General features: G+C 56.4%; 8 protein-coding genes across 8 annotated transcripts; 6 read left to right on the forward strand and 2 right to left on the reverse strand.

Annotated features, from left to right (window-relative positions):
- Positions 1-197: 197 nt before the first annotated feature.
- Positions 198-1,161, forward strand: MAM_03067 (NAD(P)-binding domain protein; the record flags this gene model as incomplete). The annotated part of the gene is made up of 3 exons (XM_040821866.1): positions 198-293; positions 407-888; positions 966-1,161. The coding sequence occupies 3 exons, from the start codon at positions 198-200 to the stop codon at positions 1,159-1,161; spliced, it is 774 nt and encodes a 257-aa protein (XP_040680435.1).
- Positions 1,162-1,762: 601 nt separating this feature from the next.
- Positions 1,763-3,001, forward strand: MAM_03068 (uncharacterized protein; the record flags this gene model as incomplete). Its single annotated transcript, XM_040821867.1, has 1 exon — positions 1,763-3,001. One exon carries the CDS (start codon positions 1,763-1,765, stop codon positions 2,999-3,001), a length of 1,239 nt encoding a protein of 412 aa, XP_040680436.1.
- A 949-nt stretch (positions 3,002-3,950) lies between these two features.
- On the forward strand, positions 3,951-5,012 carry MAM_03069 (Pyridoxal phosphate-dependent transferase, major domain protein; the record flags this gene model as incomplete). The annotated part of the gene is made up of 1 exon (XM_040821868.1): positions 3,951-5,012. One exon carries the CDS (start codon positions 3,951-3,953, stop codon positions 5,010-5,012), a length of 1,062 nt encoding a protein of 353 aa, XP_040680437.1.
- A 2,426-nt stretch (positions 5,013-7,438) lies between these two features.
- MAM_03070 (NAD(P)-binding domain protein) lies at positions 7,439-8,235 on the forward strand (the record flags this gene model as incomplete). Its single annotated transcript, XM_040821869.1, has 2 exons — positions 7,439-7,659; positions 7,749-8,235. 2 exons carry the CDS (start codon positions 7,439-7,441, stop codon positions 8,233-8,235), a joined length of 708 nt encoding a protein of 235 aa, XP_040680438.1.
- A 940-nt stretch (positions 8,236-9,175) lies between these two features.
- On the forward strand, positions 9,176-9,580 carry MAM_03071 (uncharacterized protein; the record flags this gene model as incomplete). The annotated part of the gene is made up of 1 exon (XM_040821870.1): positions 9,176-9,580. The coding sequence occupies one exon, from the start codon at positions 9,176-9,178 to the stop codon at positions 9,578-9,580; it is 405 nt and encodes a 134-aa protein (XP_040680439.1).
- A 1,172-nt stretch (positions 9,581-10,752) lies between these two features.
- On the forward strand, positions 10,753-11,767 carry MAM_03072 (chitosanase; the record flags this gene model as incomplete). Its single annotated transcript, XM_040821871.1, has 3 exons — positions 10,753-10,921; positions 11,037-11,374; positions 11,429-11,767. The coding sequence occupies 3 exons, from the start codon at positions 10,753-10,755 to the stop codon at positions 11,765-11,767; spliced, it is 846 nt and encodes a 281-aa protein (XP_040680440.1).
- A 171-nt stretch (positions 11,768-11,938) lies between these two features.
- MAM_03073 (5'-nucleotidase) lies at positions 11,939-14,544 on the reverse strand (the record flags this gene model as incomplete). The annotated part of the gene is made up of 5 exons (XM_040821872.1): positions 11,939-12,229; positions 12,399-12,955; positions 13,020-14,079; positions 14,141-14,196; positions 14,259-14,544. The coding sequence occupies 5 exons, from the start codon at positions 14,542-14,544 to the stop codon at positions 11,939-11,941; spliced, it is 2,250 nt and encodes a 749-aa protein (XP_040680441.1).
- A 1,118-nt stretch (positions 14,545-15,662) lies between these two features.
- MAM_03074 (membrane transporter) lies at positions 15,663-17,497 on the reverse strand (the record flags this gene model as incomplete). The annotated part of the gene is made up of 3 exons (XM_040821873.1): positions 15,663-15,791; positions 15,875-17,155; positions 17,342-17,497. 3 exons carry the CDS (start codon positions 17,495-17,497, stop codon positions 15,663-15,665), a joined length of 1,566 nt encoding a protein of 521 aa, XP_040680442.1.
- Between the last annotated feature and the right edge of the window lie 1,870 nt (positions 17,498-19,367).

The following is a 19,367-nucleotide window of genomic DNA, read 5'->3' on the forward strand; positions in this document are numbered from 1 at the left end:
ACTCAAATACTTAAGTGGGTACCTAATAAGTACGTACTTATTTGAAGTAGGCAGGAAACACCACTACAGTTACTTGCCCTGACAGGATTAGCGCTTCCACCAGGACGAACATGGGCATCCCGACCCAACGTTGAAGCTTGTCCTCTTTCTTGTTTGTATTCACCGCCACCTTCTCCAACTCGCCTTCCTCAGTCGCCATGGCTAGGAAATTTCCAGAAGTGCAGCCAGGGGGTAGTCTCATGTTGGCCTGGCAGATCAAGGACAAAAAGGTGCTTGTTGTTGGCGGCGGCGAGGTATGCCACAGAATCTCCATGCTATGAGGCTGTCACATCCTATGCAACCACCATTCGACGCCAGGCAGATGTTATCTCAACGCTCGGCTGCTAACTATAGAACTCCAAATCAGGTAGCTGCCGGCCGAATCCTCAACTGTCTCAATGCCGACGCCAGCGTTGCCGTGGTCTGTCCTGCCTCGGGCCTCAATGCCGAGGTAGCTTTCCGCGTTGCCCAGAAGCAGGTTACACACGTCGATCGAGTATTCGAGCCTTCAGATCTGGATGGTGCTGAAATGGTCCTTGTGGCCGTTGACGATCCTATTGCCTCCACCGTTATATGGAAGCTGTGCAAAGAGAAAAAGATCCCTGCCAACATTGCCGACGTGCCCCCTGAATGCGACTTCTACTTTGGCAGCGTACACCGCGACGGTCCGCTTCAGATCATGGTGAGCACCAATGGCAAAGGCCCCAGACTGGCTGCTTCCATTCGGCGTTTCATCGCTGGCAAGTTGCCGAGGAACGCAGGTAATGCCATCGAATCAATTGGTCTGCTACGGACAAAGCTGCGCAAGGTTGCACCAAATGCTGAAGACGGTCCAAAGAGAATGCGATGGTGAGTCTCCATGTTTTCAAAGCCTTTGGCCAACTTCTCCTCAGGCTCGAAAAAAATGGATTCTGATAATATTACAGGATGTCCAAGGTCAGCGATACCTATAAGTGGGATGAAATGTGCAACCTCACTATAGAAGACATGGATAACCTGCTACTCTTCTATCCGGCTGACAAGGTCCCTTCCATGGATATTTTGCTGGCTCTCCGAGGAGGTAACGACGTGAGGAAGCTTGATGTATTTGACGGTTCTTTTGGATTCAGCGTGGGAGCATAGAATCGGGACAGTCCCGGTTCACTGGCGTTTTGCAGCATTTGATTCAGCGGGTTACGGGGAAAATTTTGATAGCAGAATATGACGAGGAATCCAGAATCAAACGAATTATATTGGTTTGCGACTTCTACTGTGCTGCAGGCACGCAGTCATGAGCGCTGCCAAGCTTGTTGTAGTTTCGTTGGAGAATCGAATTTGTCGCGAGCTGGCATCCTACTAAAGTCAGCTGTTGACAGTAGTGTAATACAAGAAAGGGTTTTTTATTTCCAATGTAAATAGAAACCCGCAACTTTTGTGACAAAAGCATTTTAATACCCCTACCAAACTTTTAATCCGCTTGGTCGCGCATGTGAAGCAAAATCTTAGTCAGCAAAATTCATTGCACCCTTGAAGAACGCCAGGAAGTCGACTTCAACTCGCCCGACGGCAAAGTTCGCATGTAAAGATTCTTTTCTTCCTCTTCAAGGGATTTTTACATGAAAAGTTGTTTTCTTGTCTGCTGTATGCCCTTCTTTCTCCGCGGCTCAATCGTAGGAAGAGAATAGTGCGACGCGTGAACCTCACGCGACATCAGGCCTTCGCGTCGTGAGAATTTTAAGACGCGATGCCGCCCAGATCTGGACGACCTCGAAATGATCCGGCAGACGACGACAGTGAGACTCCGGAAGAAGTCTTGCCGCCATTCTTCAACACCACCTTCTCCACGCACCGCGTCTCTCCATTGTACGTGGGACGACAGGAGCTAACGTCATCACGACTAGAGCAGCTGGCTCATCGCCTTCGGGACACTCTAGCAGGGGACGTTGTACGCGGCATTCAAATTGGTCTCGAGTCGACAGATACGCCAGCTGGGCAAGTTGGTTCGCTCAGGTCGGTCAATATTCGCTGGTTTCACGCCCAAAGATTACTGGATCGTGACCTCTTCTTCACGGAACAAGACGGAGGCTCTGGACTCACCGATACCGTGATGCGTCAGTGGAACCGACTACAGGAGACACACAAAAGGGGCCTCTGGATTGAAATACGACACGAGAATGCGGCTTACGTCGCGCTGCTACTGCCAGGACACCCAAGCACCGTGAAGGACAGAAAATCAGCAACGCATGGCTTCACCATGCAGCCTGATGGCAACGCTCCCGATTCGAGAATCAACCAGGATCAATTCATACATCTACCACTACTCCTATTAAGGATGCCACAAGCGCTTAAAGGCGTGATTGGCGATTGGATATCAACTACATTTGACTGCCGAGTAAGCAAATTAAACCTGGGAACACGGACGCTTGTCGCAGTCTGGGAAGACTGGATCAAGACGGCAGGGTTGCCGGGGAAGGGCCCAGACTTTACCATTTCGCTAGCATTCAATGCGCCGATGGCCAAAAAAGACAACGACGGCATGTCGACGGATCCTGGCCTTCGCGGCATGGACGTTACCATCGCGCCGCAGGATCTACGTCGCTTCTTTCGCCGCGGCGAGTACTCGGATGAACTATTCAGAAGCAGCAGCTCGGGCCCTTGGGAGAACGACGCCAGGGAGCGTCGACGGCTGGCAGGTGGAAATGCAGATGACGGTTGGGGCTGGCGTACGGGCCAGGAACCAGATGAGCATCCATTCACCGAGGCACTCGCCCGTTATCTGGACCATCACCTGGCGCTCAACATGTTTCATCCCAGTGTACGGGTTGTGCAGATTTCATGCGGCGGGTTCATGCTTGCACAATCCCGCTTAAAGATTGTCAAGGTCGGTTCTGTGTCCGACGAGCTCGCCCGAGCGGCATGGGTTTTTGTTACACGGCTTGGCGAACGACTTCGTGGAGAGCGTCTGGTTGATCTCAGCTTATGAGTGAGCGCTCCGCCTTGGGAAGGTCGCAAAGGGTTTTTCCAAAGGTTCCAACACAACCAATCCCGAAAGCAAGCACGAGACGGCAAAACACTACGAGCCATCGACTGGGAGCCCCACCGACATCGGCGGCAATTGCATGTTTGCGCATGGCGGCCCAGGATCCCCGCAAAGGCTCGCTTGTGAGACATTGTGTCAACCATGATGCAGGTGGCCCTCGGGAAGGGTAAGGTTTTCTATTCTTATCTCACGATCATCGTGAGTGCCTTCTTGCTCGGATTTGGCCACGTTCGAGGAGGCTCACTTGGGCGTCGCAGCCGTCTCCGATCACGCACCCCGATGTCGACGCGGATGGACCGGGATGAGTTGGAGGAGCTGGTGTAATTGGCGCTCAATTGTCTTTTGAGCTTTTTAGTATCTGCGCTACGGACTACAAAGAGGAAACTTTGACTAAGAAATGATGGAAATGGTCCGCCACAGGGAGAAGCCCAACGTCAAACCCACTTTTTGCCCCTACAAAGACTGTTGGCGACCATTCGTCAGAATTATATCACCGGCATGTATCGGCATCCGACGGGCCCTGTGCAAGGGAGGGAGGTGGTTACGAGCCCCCGCCACTGCTTGTCGCATAGTTTTGAGGCCTGACAGGCTCTTTTGAGACGCCGTGTCTTGTGGCCATGTTTCGTTCCTGGGCTCTCGACATCTTGCAAGGTTGATTTCGTCGTCACTGTCTTTACGCGGGAGTCTCATTGTAGACGACACACACTCAAGCACGACGACCCCCGAGCGACGGCCGGGGCCCCAGGCTGTTTGATAGATTATCGTGCGTTGCGGTGCTAGGTTGAAGAAATCAGGCCAAGAAAGGGGAAAACAGGGAAAAGATCTCGTTATCCATACCCCAACATTGCCACTCATCGCTTTGTACGAAAAAGAACGGGACAAAAAAAAAACAATGCCCGACACAAGCTACGCCGCCAAGGCGAAGTATAGCTTCCTGGACGACTACAGCGAAGGCGCTCACCCACGGCTCCTGGAGGCACTCATTACTAGCAACCACACTCAGGAAACCGGATACGGTAATGACAGATACTCGGCCGAGGCCAAGAGAAATATTCGTGCCCACCTAGGCCGCGACGATGTTGGAGTCTTCTTCGTCCCCAGCGGTACGTCGGCCAATGCCATCTCCATTGCTGCGTGCCTTCGACCGCACGAGGCGGTAATCGCCGCCAGCTCCGGTCACATTGTCACGAGGGAGACTGGCGCCGTCGAGGCGAGCGGCCACAAGATCATCAACGTGCCCCCGACGAATGGCAAGTTGACGCCCGAGACCATCACCAAGGCGCTGGACGACAATTGGCACTTCCCGCACATGGCCAAGCCTCGGCTGGTGTACATCTCCAACGCCACCGAGGTGGGCACCGTCTACTCCAAGGAAGAACTGACGGCCATCAAGGCGCTCTGCGAGTTGAAGGGACTCTTGCTGTTCATGGACGGTGCCCGCGTCGGCGCCGCCCTCACCTCGACAAAGAACGACATGACACTTGCCGACATTCTCGAGCTGACCGACATCTTCTGGATCGGGGGCACCAAGAACGGCGCGTTGCTCGGCGAGGCTGTGATTGTGAAGCACCCCGGGCTCGCGGAGGATTTCGACTTTTACATCAAGCAGCACGGGTCCCTCCTGGCCAAGAGCCGCATCATGGGCGTCGAGTTTGCCGAGCTCTTCCGAGGCGACCTGTACTACGACCTCGCTCGACGGGCAAACGGCGCGGCGGAGAAGCTGTCGCGGACCATTGTCGGGGCCGGCTACATGCTGCGCGCGGAGACGGAGACGAACCAGGTGTTTGCCATCCTCCCGACGGATCTCGTGCAGGAGCTGCAAAAGGACTTTTCATTCTACGTCTGGGAAAAGTGCGGCGAGGATTGGGCCGTGGTGCGACTTCTCACCACCTGGGCCACGGACGTCGGGCAGCTGGAGAAGTTCAACCAGACGGTGCTGGGCTGGGCTCCGTAACAGCCATCTTTTGCACAGCGTTGACGCCTACATTTGCGACTCATGACGACTACAGAGAGCAACATCGGCCGAAGCGGGGGTTGGAGAGGCAGCGTGGCTCGACGGGATGATGGCGGCATTTTCTCCATAGTAATGTTAATACTAGACTTTGTTTTCGGGCATCCGGTACGGAGTACAGGACCCAGGTTTGAGGTTTTGCAGCATTGCTCCTTATTTTTTGTCTTTTTCCCATTGGACAAGGACGTGACGGAGCCGCGCAAGGACGGGCTCAAAGGCAAAGGATGCACTAGACGGCGACTCGTCCAGCTCTCGTCCACGGCAATGCAGAGCTCGAGACAAACGGGAATGATGGCTCAGCCATCGGCTCTGGCAAAGCATCCCATTCGCCGGCCCGTGTTGTACAAAACTTCAGACACATCACGGTGCCTGACGGTATTTTTAAATTTCGGCCCTCGGCGCGCGCCCACTCCTCCCGTCAACCCCGTTGGCTCCGCGTTCGACTCGGCACTCTTGTGCTGATTTGAAAGGGCCGACAGTGGACACAGACGGATGCGAGGCGGCGCCGTCTGATACATCACGGCGGCGTTTCTAGAAGCGGCATCATCTTGCTGACACAGACAGACTGGAGCGGTCGGGCGTCAGAGTCGGCCGCATGCTGGTCAGCAAAGTCCACCGGTCACTCGGATAGTCGGGACTCGGCACGTCGAACGCTCCATCAATCAATCACATGACGGTCAATCCGCCAGGCCACCAAGGCACGGAGCGGAGTGACGGCGGCGTAAAGCGTCGCAAGTGAGACATTGACCTTTGTGCGATGCGACAGATGGTGCAGTGCAGAGCCCACGGGGGGCCGTGATGGCCATGTCCGTACTCCGTAGAGTGAGTAGGCAGTAGGCATCCGAGTGCTTTGCCGTCTCCTCCCTTTGTCTGGTCTGGTCTGGTCGGCTCGGCGGAAAGCCAACTCGTCGAACCTGGCAACTTCGAGTCTGACGCCTGCGGGAGCTCCTTCCCCACCGCCGCGCCAGTGGCTGTCACAGCTTTGATTTGCCTGCACGCTGCCCATGGTCAAGTCGATGTTGGCCAGAGGAGGTCGGCTTGCCTGCTGCGTACTTTGCCTTCGCTATTCACTCCTCGGTCACGTCCAGCCGTGCGTGCGACGTACGACGTACGACTCCAGAGTTGCCGGGACCTCGGATGCCCAGGGAATCCGAGGCGACAGACAGCCTGCCTTGCCCGTCATTCTTCGACACGCGCCGCCCGTCTTGACTCTTGGTGCTCGTCCTCACTCACTTTGTGCAACGAGGCCGCGCCAACCTCTGCCATCCCGCACACTGTCCTGATCTACTGACCTCTTGCCTGGTCGTCACAAGCGTCGTCGAGTCGATCGATTGTTGTGTGGCCGGGTACAAGAAGCACAGATCATTGTTATTTCCGCCGCGGACCCCGTCCGTCGAGTGTGCTGGGCCAGTCCCGACTCCCTCCCGAGTTGCAACATCTCCCAGCCGCAGTGTGGGCTGCATCCTGCCTTGCCAGACTCCGGGCACCAGAACCAGAGTGACGAGACTCTTGGCTGCTCGGGCTCGGGCTCGGGCTACGCTCTGCATGTGTCGACGTCAGCGCCGAGCCACTCCCTCCTCGCTGCGCCTCGCTCACTCTCGGCATTGAGGACCCCATATCTGGTAGGCGTTTGATTGCGGCCTCGAGTCGTGCTGCTGCTGTAGCCAACTGTGCTTTGGGTGTTTGACACCTGGCATTTACGCCCGCGTACTGCATCCGCGTCGGCTCTGGCTCATCCGGCCACTTTCATTTTGGGGGGGTTTGGGTTGTACGCTTGGCTGGAAGCAACAGAAAGAGACAACAGCTTCACAGGTACGTGGGGGGTGACTCGCAATTTGACATGTTTGACCGGGATTCGGCAGTCGCTCGCAGACGAGCCAAGATTCTTGGCTCTCGGGCTGCGGCTCATGTCGAGTCTCACCCAGAAGTGCCAGAACCCATGCGTGGCTTCAGCTATAGACTACAGTACACGCACGCACTCGGTCGAGCCACGGTTCGATTCAAGGCTGCACTGATGAAGCACCGTGGTAAAAACTCTCAAGTCTTGAACCATCTCGAGCTCCGTCTCCGCTTCTGGAATAGAGCCGTTGCCCCCATGCCAGTTTTGAACTGTCCAGGCCCTTTCCAGCCTTCATCCTCAATGCCCCTTCACGGTCCAGACACTAAGAATCCCCCTTGCACAGATAATTCAGTGAGAGATCCTCTTCGCCATACGCCGCGGCCTGTTGGTTGGCTGCCTGTAATTACATCCTTTTCGCGGTACCCGGTCTGCTGTTCGATGAATCACGTTGGCGGCCATCTACACATATTGCCCGACTCACGCGACCCCAAGGCACCGAACCGTTGTCCTAGCCTAGTCACACTATTCTATGAAGGTCATAGTAACCGGTCCAACCGGCCGCGCTGGCCAGGAAGTTGTCAAGAAGTGTCTCGAAGATGAGCGCATCACCAAAGTTGTCATCCTGACCAGGAGGGGGCTGTCGGGAGAAATCGAAAGTCATCCAAAGGCGGACGTCATAATGCATCAAGACTTCACTCAGTATTCCGACTACTTGGTCCGCAGAATGCAGGGTGCAGAAGCTTGCATATGGTAAGTTGGTCGGTGGACGCCGAGCCCGGCAGTTTCTGGTGGCATGTTTCATATCTGCCACAGAGCCAACAGCTAACGCCCCATTGCAGGGCAATTGGCGCCCGTCAAGAGCGAGCGAAGACGGATAAATCGGTTGAGCGCAGTGTTGGCGTCGATATACCAGTTTCTTCAGCGAAAATCCTGTGTGAGAAACTCGCCGACAAGACACCCGGAGGCGTCAAGTTCCGTTTTGTTTACTGCAGCCCGAAGCATACGGAGAGGAGCAAGAAAACTTTGATGTTTGCAAATGACACTCGAAAGCTGGCCAACGACTTGGAAAAAGGAATAGCGGACGTTGTCAACGCCAACAATGACAAGTTTGAGGCATATACTCTCCGACCTGCCAATTTTATGATGCCAGATAGTCCACTGCCAGCGTTGACGCCATCGTCGAAGAAGCTGGTTCCCGGGCTAGGGCAGAGCGTGGCGGCGTCAATAGATCCTGCCAGGGTCGGCAAGGCCATGGCCATGATTGCCCGTGATGGATGGAAAGAGAAGGTCGTTGAGAATGAGACGATTCTCGAGATTTCGTGCTGAGGATTATTTTCACGTCTTCCAGTTGGCTGACTTGGCTCGCCGACCTGTATACCTCGAAGGAGCATGTAAGACTACACGTCTCTTACCCGAATACTGATTCTGGATGCATGCGATGCAAGTGCTTGGCGTAGGGGAGGAGATGTTTGTTACGCCGTCAAGAGACTGGGTGCAAGCCAGAGATTAGAGGCATCGAATGGATATGTGTGACAACGTACCCGAACGCAGACCCGACGCAGTAGCAGATGTCTCCTTGTGCGTGTGACGAGGACATTGACGCTCCGTATCCCGGTAGGTGAGACACAAGCCTGGCCTCTTGCGACGCCGTTGATGTCGCCACCCCTGACGGAGGTGCAGCCACCAAGCTGACGAGGAAGAAGGAAATAAAAGGTTGACAAGTGTTTCCTTGGCCTTGCGGCAACTCGACAACTTGGCAAGATGATGGTTCGAGCGCGCTCAGTAGAGGCGGGCTAGACCGCCAGGCCACCATGCTAGCGACACGAAGCGCGGCAGAAGCTCTCACGAAAGGCCCCAGGAGGTTTGAACAAACGCCTCGCCTCCTCCTAGACAGCAGCTTGGGCGCAGCCATCGTGTGGGTGTGAATGCTAGCATCGGAGGGGCTTCGCGCGCGCAGCTCGTCCGCACGCCGCGCCGCGCCGCGCCGGGACGAGACTTGTCCGCACAAGGCCCGGCCGCCTGTGTTTGGAAGTGGCCAGTGTATAAATATCCCAGTCCCCAGTCGCGGTTCCTTGTAGATGCTGTGTTGGCCGTTTTGCGCGCGCACACATACACACGTACACAAGGAAGAAACAAATCATCTGTCGTCGAGCCTGGACACTTGACCCTCGACACGACCACGATCACGATCACGACCACGACCACGACGCCGCCACGGAGACGGACACGCAAAGCCTAGCAAATTCCGCAAAGCGCTCCCGGCGCAATGAGGGGCTTTGGCTTGCGGATGGAGAGCGCGTCCGAAGCCATCTCCTTTGCCTTCTTGATGCTCGTGGTGCTCCTCTTGGCGCTCGGCATCATCTTTTGCGTAGGCGGGCTCGTGGCCGGGTGCGTTTCGAGAATCTCCACGAAGTACTGCAAGAGGAAACGGGCTGCGCAGGATCCATCTTCCGGCAATGACTCGGCTGTTCGGGACGGCGGCGACGGCGACGGCGACGACAACGACAACGACAACGGGGACGAGTCCTTTGGTTGGGACGGTGCCGCTCCGCCCAGGTACGGCACATGGGTCGACGAAGAGCCGGGAGTGGGTGGTAGGGATGCGCTGGAGTTGGTGGTCAGGATGCCTCCTTGCCATCACAGGCAGCGAAATGGGCTCGACGGCTGGTGAATGGGGAAGCGAGGGTTTGAGGCTCGGCGGCCTGCTTGGCTGCGGTGCGGTACGGCGTCTTGCCCGGCCTTGCGCCTGGTCAGGTCTGGGCTTTGGCGAAGAGGAATGCATCGTGGGTGAGGTTTGAAGGGGCGCTTTTGCTGTACTTGAGCGGCGTGGTCTACTTTGGGGGTTATCGACTTGTGCGCTTTGCTTTCTTGCTTTCTTGCTTGCTCGGGCGGAGGGAGCGACGCTCCATGACGCTCGACCCCGTGTGTTTCGTTTCGGTGCCGAGATTCAAGCCGTGTCGGTTTGATAGGGTTGGTACTTGACGGGCCGACTTGATACGTCAAGTACCGACTTGGATATCTGCACTGGCACGGGGAAAGGCCGCATGGCCGTAAAGGACTCGCGACTTTTGGGGGAGAGTCGGCAGTTAGTCTCTGGATCCCAACTCGTGGTCATCCGGGAGGCTCACAAGTCGAACTTGGCCCTTGTCCATCTCCTTTTCGTTAGTCGTCTGCTTGCTTGTCCAGCACTGCCGGGAGAACATCTCCACGAAAGGTCCTCATCGAGGTACCAGTTTCCCAGGGCCGACGTGGAACTTCCCCCCTTCAGAGTTGGACCCGTCCCTTCATCAGAGACGGGCCTTGACGCTACGCCCGCCCGAGACAGGATTCCCTTGCCCCGGGCCGCGCCAGAAAGCCAAACGCGACCAGATCGGCTCGGCCAGGAAAGGCCTTGACAAGAAGGCCATTTGCTCGTGACAGATTCTCACCTCCATTCCTCCATTCGATAGATGGTCAATGACGTCCATGTCCTGCCGCCCCCGAGGCCGACGGCGGCTAGAGGTGACGGGAGGGGAGTGTCGCTTCTGTCGACAGTATTTTCCCACCACTCAGGGCCATTGTCACTCTGTGCCCGTCACGCGGCGCCGCGAATGGACGGACCTGGTTGGATCTCGCGTGGCGACGGCCTCCAAGCCTCTCGGGCGGCTCCGATTTTGGTGAGATGTCCAGCCTGCGTCTCTGCGTCCATGGCATCATGTTTTGTCGCTTTGCGGAACGGGGCACGAGGTAAGACCTGTACATAAACCAACCCCATGTCCCCCAGATGGTGTGGATGGTGTCGGCCAACGCTCCATATCGAGGCACCGCTTCCTAGTTCCGACCCGAAGAGGAGGAGAACTGGCCATGAAATCCTCTGCTGCCGTCTCGCTCTCCGCCCTGGCCGCCGTCGCCGCAGCCGCGGGCCGCGAGATACCCGCCGACATCAAGAACTTCTACGAGAGCGTGCGCGGCGTGCGGCAATGCCGCAACGTGCTCGCCAGCGGCTTCCACAGCATCAGCGGCGACTCGGGAAGTAGGTCGCTCCCCGCGCGGGCGAGACCCGTGCCCTCGCGGCGTCTCTGTACATGTCGTTGAATCCTCCTCCCGCCCAGCAAACCGCTGACGTGTATCCGCCCCCTTTCTTCCAGAATTCGGCTACTGCGGCGACCGCCTCGACGACTACAACATCGTCTACCTGCAGGGCCAGAACGGCGAGCTGGTAAACATGGACATTGACTGCGACGGCGTGCAGCACGGCCCGGCCGACGACGGCCGCTGCGGCTCCTCGGGCGACGCGCAGTCCGTCACGTCCTTTGCCGACACCGTCCGCGGCTACGGCACCGGCCAGCGCGACCTGGACGCCAACGTCCATCCGTACGTCGTCTTCGGCAACGCCGGCAGCCGCCCGGGCTACGCAAACTTCGATCCCCGCAAGCACGGCATCGAGCCGCTGAGCGTCATGGCTGTCGTGTGCAACAACAGGCTGGTATGCTCCCCCACCTCTCCACAGGCTTGTCTGATTTGCGAACCCACGCCCTAGATCTACGGCGTCTGGGGCGACGAGAACGGCGACGACGGCCCCGAGGCCATGGTCGGCGAGGCCTCCCTCGCCCTGGCCACCGCGTGCTTTGGCCAGCGCGTCAACGGCAACGCCGGCCACGACGGCAACGACGTCTTGTACATTGCCTTTGCCGGCAAGGACGCCGTGCCCGGAGCGAGCGGCGCCAAGTGGAACGCCAAGAGTTACGACGAGTTCGAGAGCAGCATCACCGCGCTGGGGGACAGGCTGATTCAGAGAATCGGCGGCGGCGGATCCCCCTCCTCTCCTCCCCCCTCCACGGGATCTTGTTCGTGGGAGGGACACTGCCGAGGTGAGTGAGTTGGCGTCTGCGAGTGACGGCATGGCATGGCACTATTCGCTCTTCCGCGGTGCTTCTGCTTCCGTTTCCCTGTTTCCCCGAGGTCGCGTCTCCCCTGAGAACCGAGCACTGATGGCTGATGCCGATCGTCATCCCCCCCAGGCGCGCCGTGCAAGTCTGGAAACGACTGCTCAGACAACTTGGTCTGCAATGCCGGTAAATGCGGCGACGCGGGCGGTTCGACGCCGCCGTGCAGCTGGGAAGGGCACTGCCAGGGTACGTTGATATGTCGCCCAGGCCGTGGATGAATGCTTGAGGCTGACGATTGACACGACCAGGTTCTTCTTGCCGCCACGACAACGACTGCGCTGGTTCTTTGGTTTGCAAGAGCGGTCGATGTTCGCGGTAGACGTTGGTTCCCGCACCGCATCGAGGCCGGCGAGGGAGGCCGCAAGACGAAAAGTACAGAGGAAGCTGGCTGGCTTCAGCGTCAGCATTGGGTCTGGATTGTAGACTGGGTAGACGCACATTGTACATGTATATGCGAATAAGCGGGAGCGGCTCAAGCGAGACGCTCATGTATGTGGACTGGTGCATGTCTTCTCTTCTTTGTTGTAGAAAAAAAAGAAGACTCTATGAATCCCCTCCTACCATCCTGATGCGACCCTCCAGGACCGGCGCAATAACCCTCGTCCAGTCGACGGCACAGTCGCAATCTTTGAGTGGCTCGCAGACCTCGGACTTGACGCCGGCCTTCTTTGCCCATCTCGCCCAAAACTTCCTCAGCAGCAAAATTTCCAAGTCCATGTCCCGGTCCTCATCACCGCCATCGTCACCGCCGCCGTTCTTGCCGTTTGCACGGGGGTCGAAATGGTCGTCATCGTCTTCGTTCAATGGTTCCTTGTGCAGGCCGATTCTTCGGCGTAAGAAGCCGCTCCACGTAGCACTCGTTGTTTCGTCATCTGACTTGGGCGGCTCGCCAGGACCCAGCATCCTTTCCGAGTCGCGTGCGCGAGAGGGAGACAGCGGGACGTTGGCTCGCTCTGCTACACCGACCCAGTGGTCCGAGATGCGTTTCCACTGGCCAACGGTCCTGAGGGCCATGAAGTACTGCCGAAGCATGGCGGATATGAGAATGCCGTTTTCTTCGTCGACAATTTCCTGCGCACCACCGCCTTCGGAGGAGACAAGGAGGCTGCTGTAGCCGTCTGGTTCAACATGTCGGTCAGTACGACTGCTTCGGAGCGCGGGCCTCGAGGCATGTCTGCTCACCTTTTCCTCTCCCCATGTATCCCCTTGTGGCCAAGACGTATTCTGCTTCTGCGTCGCAAGGCCTCCCGCCTATTTGCAAAAAGTTCAGCCTCTTCCCAGGTTCCCTGCTGGGATCGAATTCGAACACGATATTGGACACTTGGGGAAACCGACCCTCTAGCGCTGGATATGTCGACACCCCGTTCTCCAGTGCCTCCCAGATGGCCTGACCCTTGACTTTCAGGCACACAACCGGGTCTTCAAACGGGAAGCACGTCGTGACGTCTTTGATGCGCACCACGCCTGGGGGATACACCTGATCGCCGCGGATGGTGCCCGATGCCATGATTGTGCAATCTGCATTGTGGTATCGGCGCATAACGTCGCACACAAAGTTGCCCACATTGGATTCCTTCACCCGAACAGTGCTGAAGCGAGCGTCCAACGGCGTGGCCGTCCACCCGACTGGTCGCGAAAGCGAGTTTTGCAGCTTGGACGTCAACTCGCTCACAAGGTTCGCCGTCTCGTCATGCTCGGGAACCTCCGAGGTGACGTCCCGCCGCCAAATATCGAAATCCCACCGCTTCGAGCCGTCCGGTTTCCTCCGGGCCTCAATGTAGCTCAGCTGCTTGAAATCCGTGCCTGACCGCAGCACGTGGGTGCCTTTGATGAAGCTGTGGCTGTAGTAATGGTCGTGTCCACCGAGTATGATATCAAAGAGGCCGTCCGTTTGTTCGGCGAGTTTTTTATCGTCTGGCTCCCGCATATGGCTTAGACAGATGACGATTTCGGCACCTTGTTGTCTCATCTGGGGAACCAGTTCTCTCGCCGTCGCGGACGCAGACTTGTAAACGATATGCGGCGGCAGACTGTTGATGGTTGCCAGCCACTCTCGCTCCCCTAGGCCAACGAGGCCAACTTTTACGCCGTTGGATGTGGTGAGCATGTGAGTTCTTTTGGCGTTGCCAATGGGCACGTCCTCGCCAAGATCTGGGTCCAGGACGTTGGCAATCAGCCAGGGGAATGTGCACTTTCCTACGAGATATTCAAATTGCTTGACGCCAAAGTCAAAGTCGTGATTCTAACAAGTGGACCTGCGGTTAAACCTTTTGCATATCTTTTGTGGAGGTGTGTCGACTCACACCAACGCATGCGCAATCGACTCCAATGGCATTCAGAACAGGAACCATGTGACGTCCTTGCGAAATACAGTAAGTGTTTGCGCGATACGCTGCAAACGGGCCACTCAGGGAAGCTCACCCTTTGTCACGCTGCTCTCCAGGCTAGGGTTGAAAGCATCGCCGGAGAACAAGGTCAAGATCTTGGGCTGACTCTCATATTGCTCCCCTTGTTGATATTCCCGGCACAGCGTCATGAAACGTGCGAGCCCTCCGACCGGCTCCGCACTCGCGGGGTCGACATGGTAGACGTCGTTGAAGTGAAGCAGTCGCAGGTCAGGGACGTCCCGGGTCTCTCGGTTGACGCGGCCAGAGGAATGCGTCTCTTGGGGATCCGCACTGGGTGGCTTCTTCTTGTCCCGAGCCATGGTGACTCTGCTGGTCAAAACTTGGAGGGCCAGAGGAGATTGATTAGAGCAATACCAACTGAGATGCTGATGTATCGAAATGGAGATGCGGGCTGAAACGATGGTAAAACTCCCTGACAGTTGGCCTCAGGTGATGTTTGAACTGCTGATTTGGCGCGCCACCTGGCATTGAGGAAATGGGTTCTTGTGGCGGAGATGGACACCGGAAGAATGGAAAAGTGTCCGTACGAAAAGGTGCGTCGAGAGGAGGATCCGACATGACGGCCCAAGGCTGTACGAGGAGGATGAGGAATGGAGAACGAGGGAGGCATCGAGTGGTCGATGAATCCTGGGTTGGGCACGTGGGTACACACTACTTGGATGGGACACGGCGGGGGATCTGCTTTGCCCCGCTTCCCATGTTCCAGCACCAGAGTTGCCGAGTACTTCAGAGTACCTAGGTACCTAGCTGGCAATTGAAAAGAAAACCGAGAATTTGGACCGGCCAACCCCGTCCTGATCGCCGCACAGTCGCCAGAAGCCATCCATCTACACGCTATTTTGAGGACAACATGTGTCTGCCTGGCATTCCTGAAGGACAGTACAGACCAATGGGCACGTCGCTTTGCATTCATGGGGCGCATTTGCCATGCGCGCTTGAGTGACGGCATCGTCGTCGCACAGTCTAGGTGGTTGGCAATTCAATTGCTTGCGTGACTTGGCTGGAGGTTTGGACTTTGTCCACGTTGGCTTGGTTTTTGATTGTATACAAGAGAAAAGAAAAAAGAAAGGAGACAACAGACAATCACCCCTCATCCAGAGAACAACGCTGCGTCAGGCAAGAGATCAAATGGAGCGGGTAAGCATGTGAGCTCGCGAGCAACGTTGTCAGCAAGCAGAGATGAATGCCACCACGCCTGTTCTTCGACTTCGTCATGATTCCTATATAGCATGATGCCGTTTCCTGCGTGTTCAACTATTCGTAATAGACATCCCGTATTGAAAATATGCACTCCCAGGTCAACCAAGCCCTTTCCAACGACAGAAAGGGCAAACCGCTACGCGTGCACACATCAAAGCAACAACCTACATCGAATGCCTCCATGCCAGGGTGGTGTAATTCTTCACATGCCTGCCCCTCAAAGCGCCGCTTTCCCTCTTGACTCAAATGGCAATAGCAAGACCAGCACGCCTGCAGCGATAAACAATGCGCCGCTTGTGTACACCGGGGCTGCGGTCTGAAGATTGGCAAACATGGCAACGATGGGCTACCGAGAAGGAAATCAGCAAGGGCCCTCACGTGTCGGATTTGAAGAAGCTGCCATATCCACCCGTTTGGGATGCGACTTACCGCCATGATGCCAAACACTCGGTTGCACGTGGCCGTCAAAGCATTGCCGGTTCCCCGTTGGGGGGTAGGGAAGACTTCGGGTGTATATCCGTAGAGTACCGCGTACATGACGTTGCTGCAAAAGTTGAACGCACAGTTCCAGCCGAGAAGAGAGGTGCTGCTCAGCGCTGTCGTGGAGCAATACAAAAAGACGCCGGTGAGCGCCGTGAAGACGGAGAGCGTGCCCTTTCGTCCGACCCGGGGCAGTTCCACGAGCACGCCCCCGATAAGCGCCCCGGGGACACCGAGGGTGGAAATGATGAGACTGTTCCGATAGGTGATGTACGTGCTGCCGTCGTCAAACTGCGTGCCTTTGCTGGCCTGGATATAAGGTAGGAAGGCGTTGTACAGAGGATACGCCAGTCCAATCAGCGCCCAAATGGCCATCATGACACTGGTGCTGAGAGCCATTCGCGTCGTGGCGAAAAGCACCTTGACCTTTTTGGCATCGACCTTTTCCAGGTGCCGTTTGACTGCCGCGGCCGCGTCTGTGCGGGCGACATATCCTTCGGGTTCGCACGCCTTGAGGTCTTCAATGGTCAGAGTGACGGCTTTTCCGTTTCGCTTAGCCACCTCGTTGATGACACGAACGGCTTCATCGTCCCGTCCCTTGCCGATCAAATACTTTGGCGATTCGTGGATTGTAAAGAGTACAAATCGGGCGAGGAACATGAGCAGGGTCAGCCCGCCCATGCAAATGACAAAGTAGCGCCAGCCCATGTTGCGACTGCGAAGACACGGCTTTTCCTTCTCGTCGCACGTCATGTTGCCAAGCAGCGGCCAGGCCACCAGGTTGGCAATTACCTGGGCGAGCGCCCAGTCCAATGACAGGATGGTGAGCAGATACTGGTGTGACTGGGGGAGGAACTCCAAGAAGATGGCCGAGTCAACGGGCAGATTGCCACCAACACCAAACGACCACAGCGCAGCGAAAACGCCGGCGGCAGCGAAATTGGGAGCGCTGGCCGCGGTCAGTCCCCAAACCGCCGTCAGGCCAAGAGTAAGATTGAAACCCCATTTGCGGCCGAAGATGTCACATCCAAACCCCCAAAATATCGCCCCGGCAAGGAGACCGATGTTTTGCGCAAGAGTGAAGAGCGGCGGCCGCGACACGTTGAACTCGTTGGCAATGGCGGGGAGGATGAGCGAGGTGACGATGGGCCACAGGTTGTCGCTTGCCCAGCCGAAGCCGACGACGATGAAAAGCTGCCATTGGTACCTCCCCATGCCAATATCACGGATCTGTTCTCGTTGTGCATCGCGGAATGTTAGCAGGGACCTTGTTCGGTCGGTGAGTGCAGGGTGAGGTGAGTCGTGAACTGCAGTCCAGGTTGTCTGGTCACTGTTGTCTCGACTCTCTAGAGTCTATAGTCTGATGCAAAGAGACGGAGGAGCCAGAACAAAACAAGGACACGTGGTGATACGAACAGCGCGATTCAGAAGCCGAGCTTTGACTTCATAGACAGGATCCAGGGTACCCTTGGGGACAATGGCGGCATCGTCACCGCCGAAGTCGATGCTGCCGTCGTCGTCGTCGCTGCGAGGCTGCGACCGCTCGGCCGAGTCGGTGGCGCCGTAGCCCATGGTGAAGGAGAGGGCCGCCCGAACACGACGGCGCAATCTTGGCCCCTTGCGAAATTTGAAAGAGGTAAAATGCGAATATCAGGAATCCAGCTCGCTCTTAGCACACGATGGCACAGTCGGCAACATTGTGTGCTCATGTACTCTGCTGGGACCCGCGGGTGCAGCTCGATCTAGCATCACCGTCACCGCTCCATGTTGCACCTTGTGGAAAGAATGGCGCGATCAGGCTCTGGCTGCCATGATTGGCTTTCGATATAACCCGAAGCGGGTTGCAACTGGGCGTTCGCAAGTTACGGCACACAGCGTTGGCGCCACACGACGAATAACGGGATGCGTCATGATGCGGAGGAGGTTTGTTTGGCGCCAAACCCGCATTCGCCCAGCGACTGGTAAGTCGTGATGACCGCATAGGGCTCTGAGACAGGAAAGAGATGGATGATCATGGTATGTTGTCTGGTGTGAATATTTGCCCGTGAAGTTGCAATGACGAACTTGCCAAACTCCCTTGGACGGACAGGGCGATCCACGTCTTGCCTCAGCAACTCAATCGTGCACGGGCACATGCATGGCCAAGACCGGCCTTTATGTTTTTTTTTTTCGTTGGATTAAATTCAAGTCTCCTAAAGATGCAGCTCGACTGAGGGCAAATAATTACGCCGATCGCATACCAAGTATGCAATGGACGCAGCGCAGCATCGCAGCACAACGTCGCACGCTTGTAAGATGAGGGAAGGCACATTTGCTTTGTCTAAAAGTGAATAATTTCTATTTAAAACTTGATAAAAAAAAAGAGAAAAAAAAAAGGGGGGGGGACCAAGGCTGAGTGCGACAAAGACAGAGAGACCACAGAGACAAAAGACCGAGAGTTAGATCAGTGGCGGAGGTGTCTCATCTATTCTAGAAGCCCAAGCTCATGACGGGCCATTGACGGCAGTCTCTAGAAATCCAGAAGTCCGCGCGGAACGATTGCAGTGTATTTTTATAGCACTAGGCCGGGTCACTCAACGTTTTGACCAAAAGAAGAGGTGATTGGGAAACAAACGGTGTGACGGCGACACCTACTAGGCTACTAAGTACTTGCGCACTAGGCACTAAGCATGGAGGTAGAGGTACCTGGTAGCAGGTTAACGAATTGACTTGAACTATGGTAATGAACATGTATGTTATATACTCCGTACGGAGTATGCAGTGTTGTTATTCCAGTACGTTGGCAACATGTACTCAAGCAGGAGGCAGAGGCAGTACTTTACGTGTCCCGTCGCCGTCAAGTTTGGCCGCCTATCACGTTTTGGGACTAGCATGTGCCTGGGTACCTACTCCGTAGACGGTGATGCTTCGTAAAGTTGCGTACATCATCCGACAGGTCCCAATCTGGCCGTCTGAAACGCGCTGGCCCTTGGTCTGCGCCGTTTGCGTGGGCTCGAGCGCCTACAACCCTCATCAGCCAGTCGTCTTCAGCGTCACATCCCGCGTCGCCCTTGCCCTGGCCCTCGCGTCGCTCTTGCCTGCTCCGCAGTCTCGCTTGACCAACATCATCACCACCGGACTCCTTCGTACGTACCGACAATACGGAGTGTGGAGCCACCAAAGCGGGCTGGCATCTCAGTCTCAGTCAACATCGACGCTCCCACGCTCAACTTTGCAACTTCCATGTTTCCTCACCTGTCACATGTCACATGTGCATCAAGATTGCGTTTTGGACTCTCTCCGCCACCAGTGACCACGGTACCACGTTCCCGCCCCGGCGCCCTGCAAAGTTTGCGTGCTGCACCGCCTCGTCAACAATGCCCGATGGCCTCAATTCCCGGCTGCGCCCTTCATCTCATCGACGTCGGCACGAGCGGCCACGTCCCTGGGCAAGCGCACGTTC

Source organism: Metarhizium album (genome assembly GCF_000804445.1).
Source record: "Metarhizium album ARSEF 1941 chromosome Unknown scaffold_5, whole genome shotgun sequence".
NCBI lineage: Eukaryota > Fungi > Ascomycota > Sordariomycetes > Hypocreales > Clavicipitaceae > Metarhizium > Metarhizium album.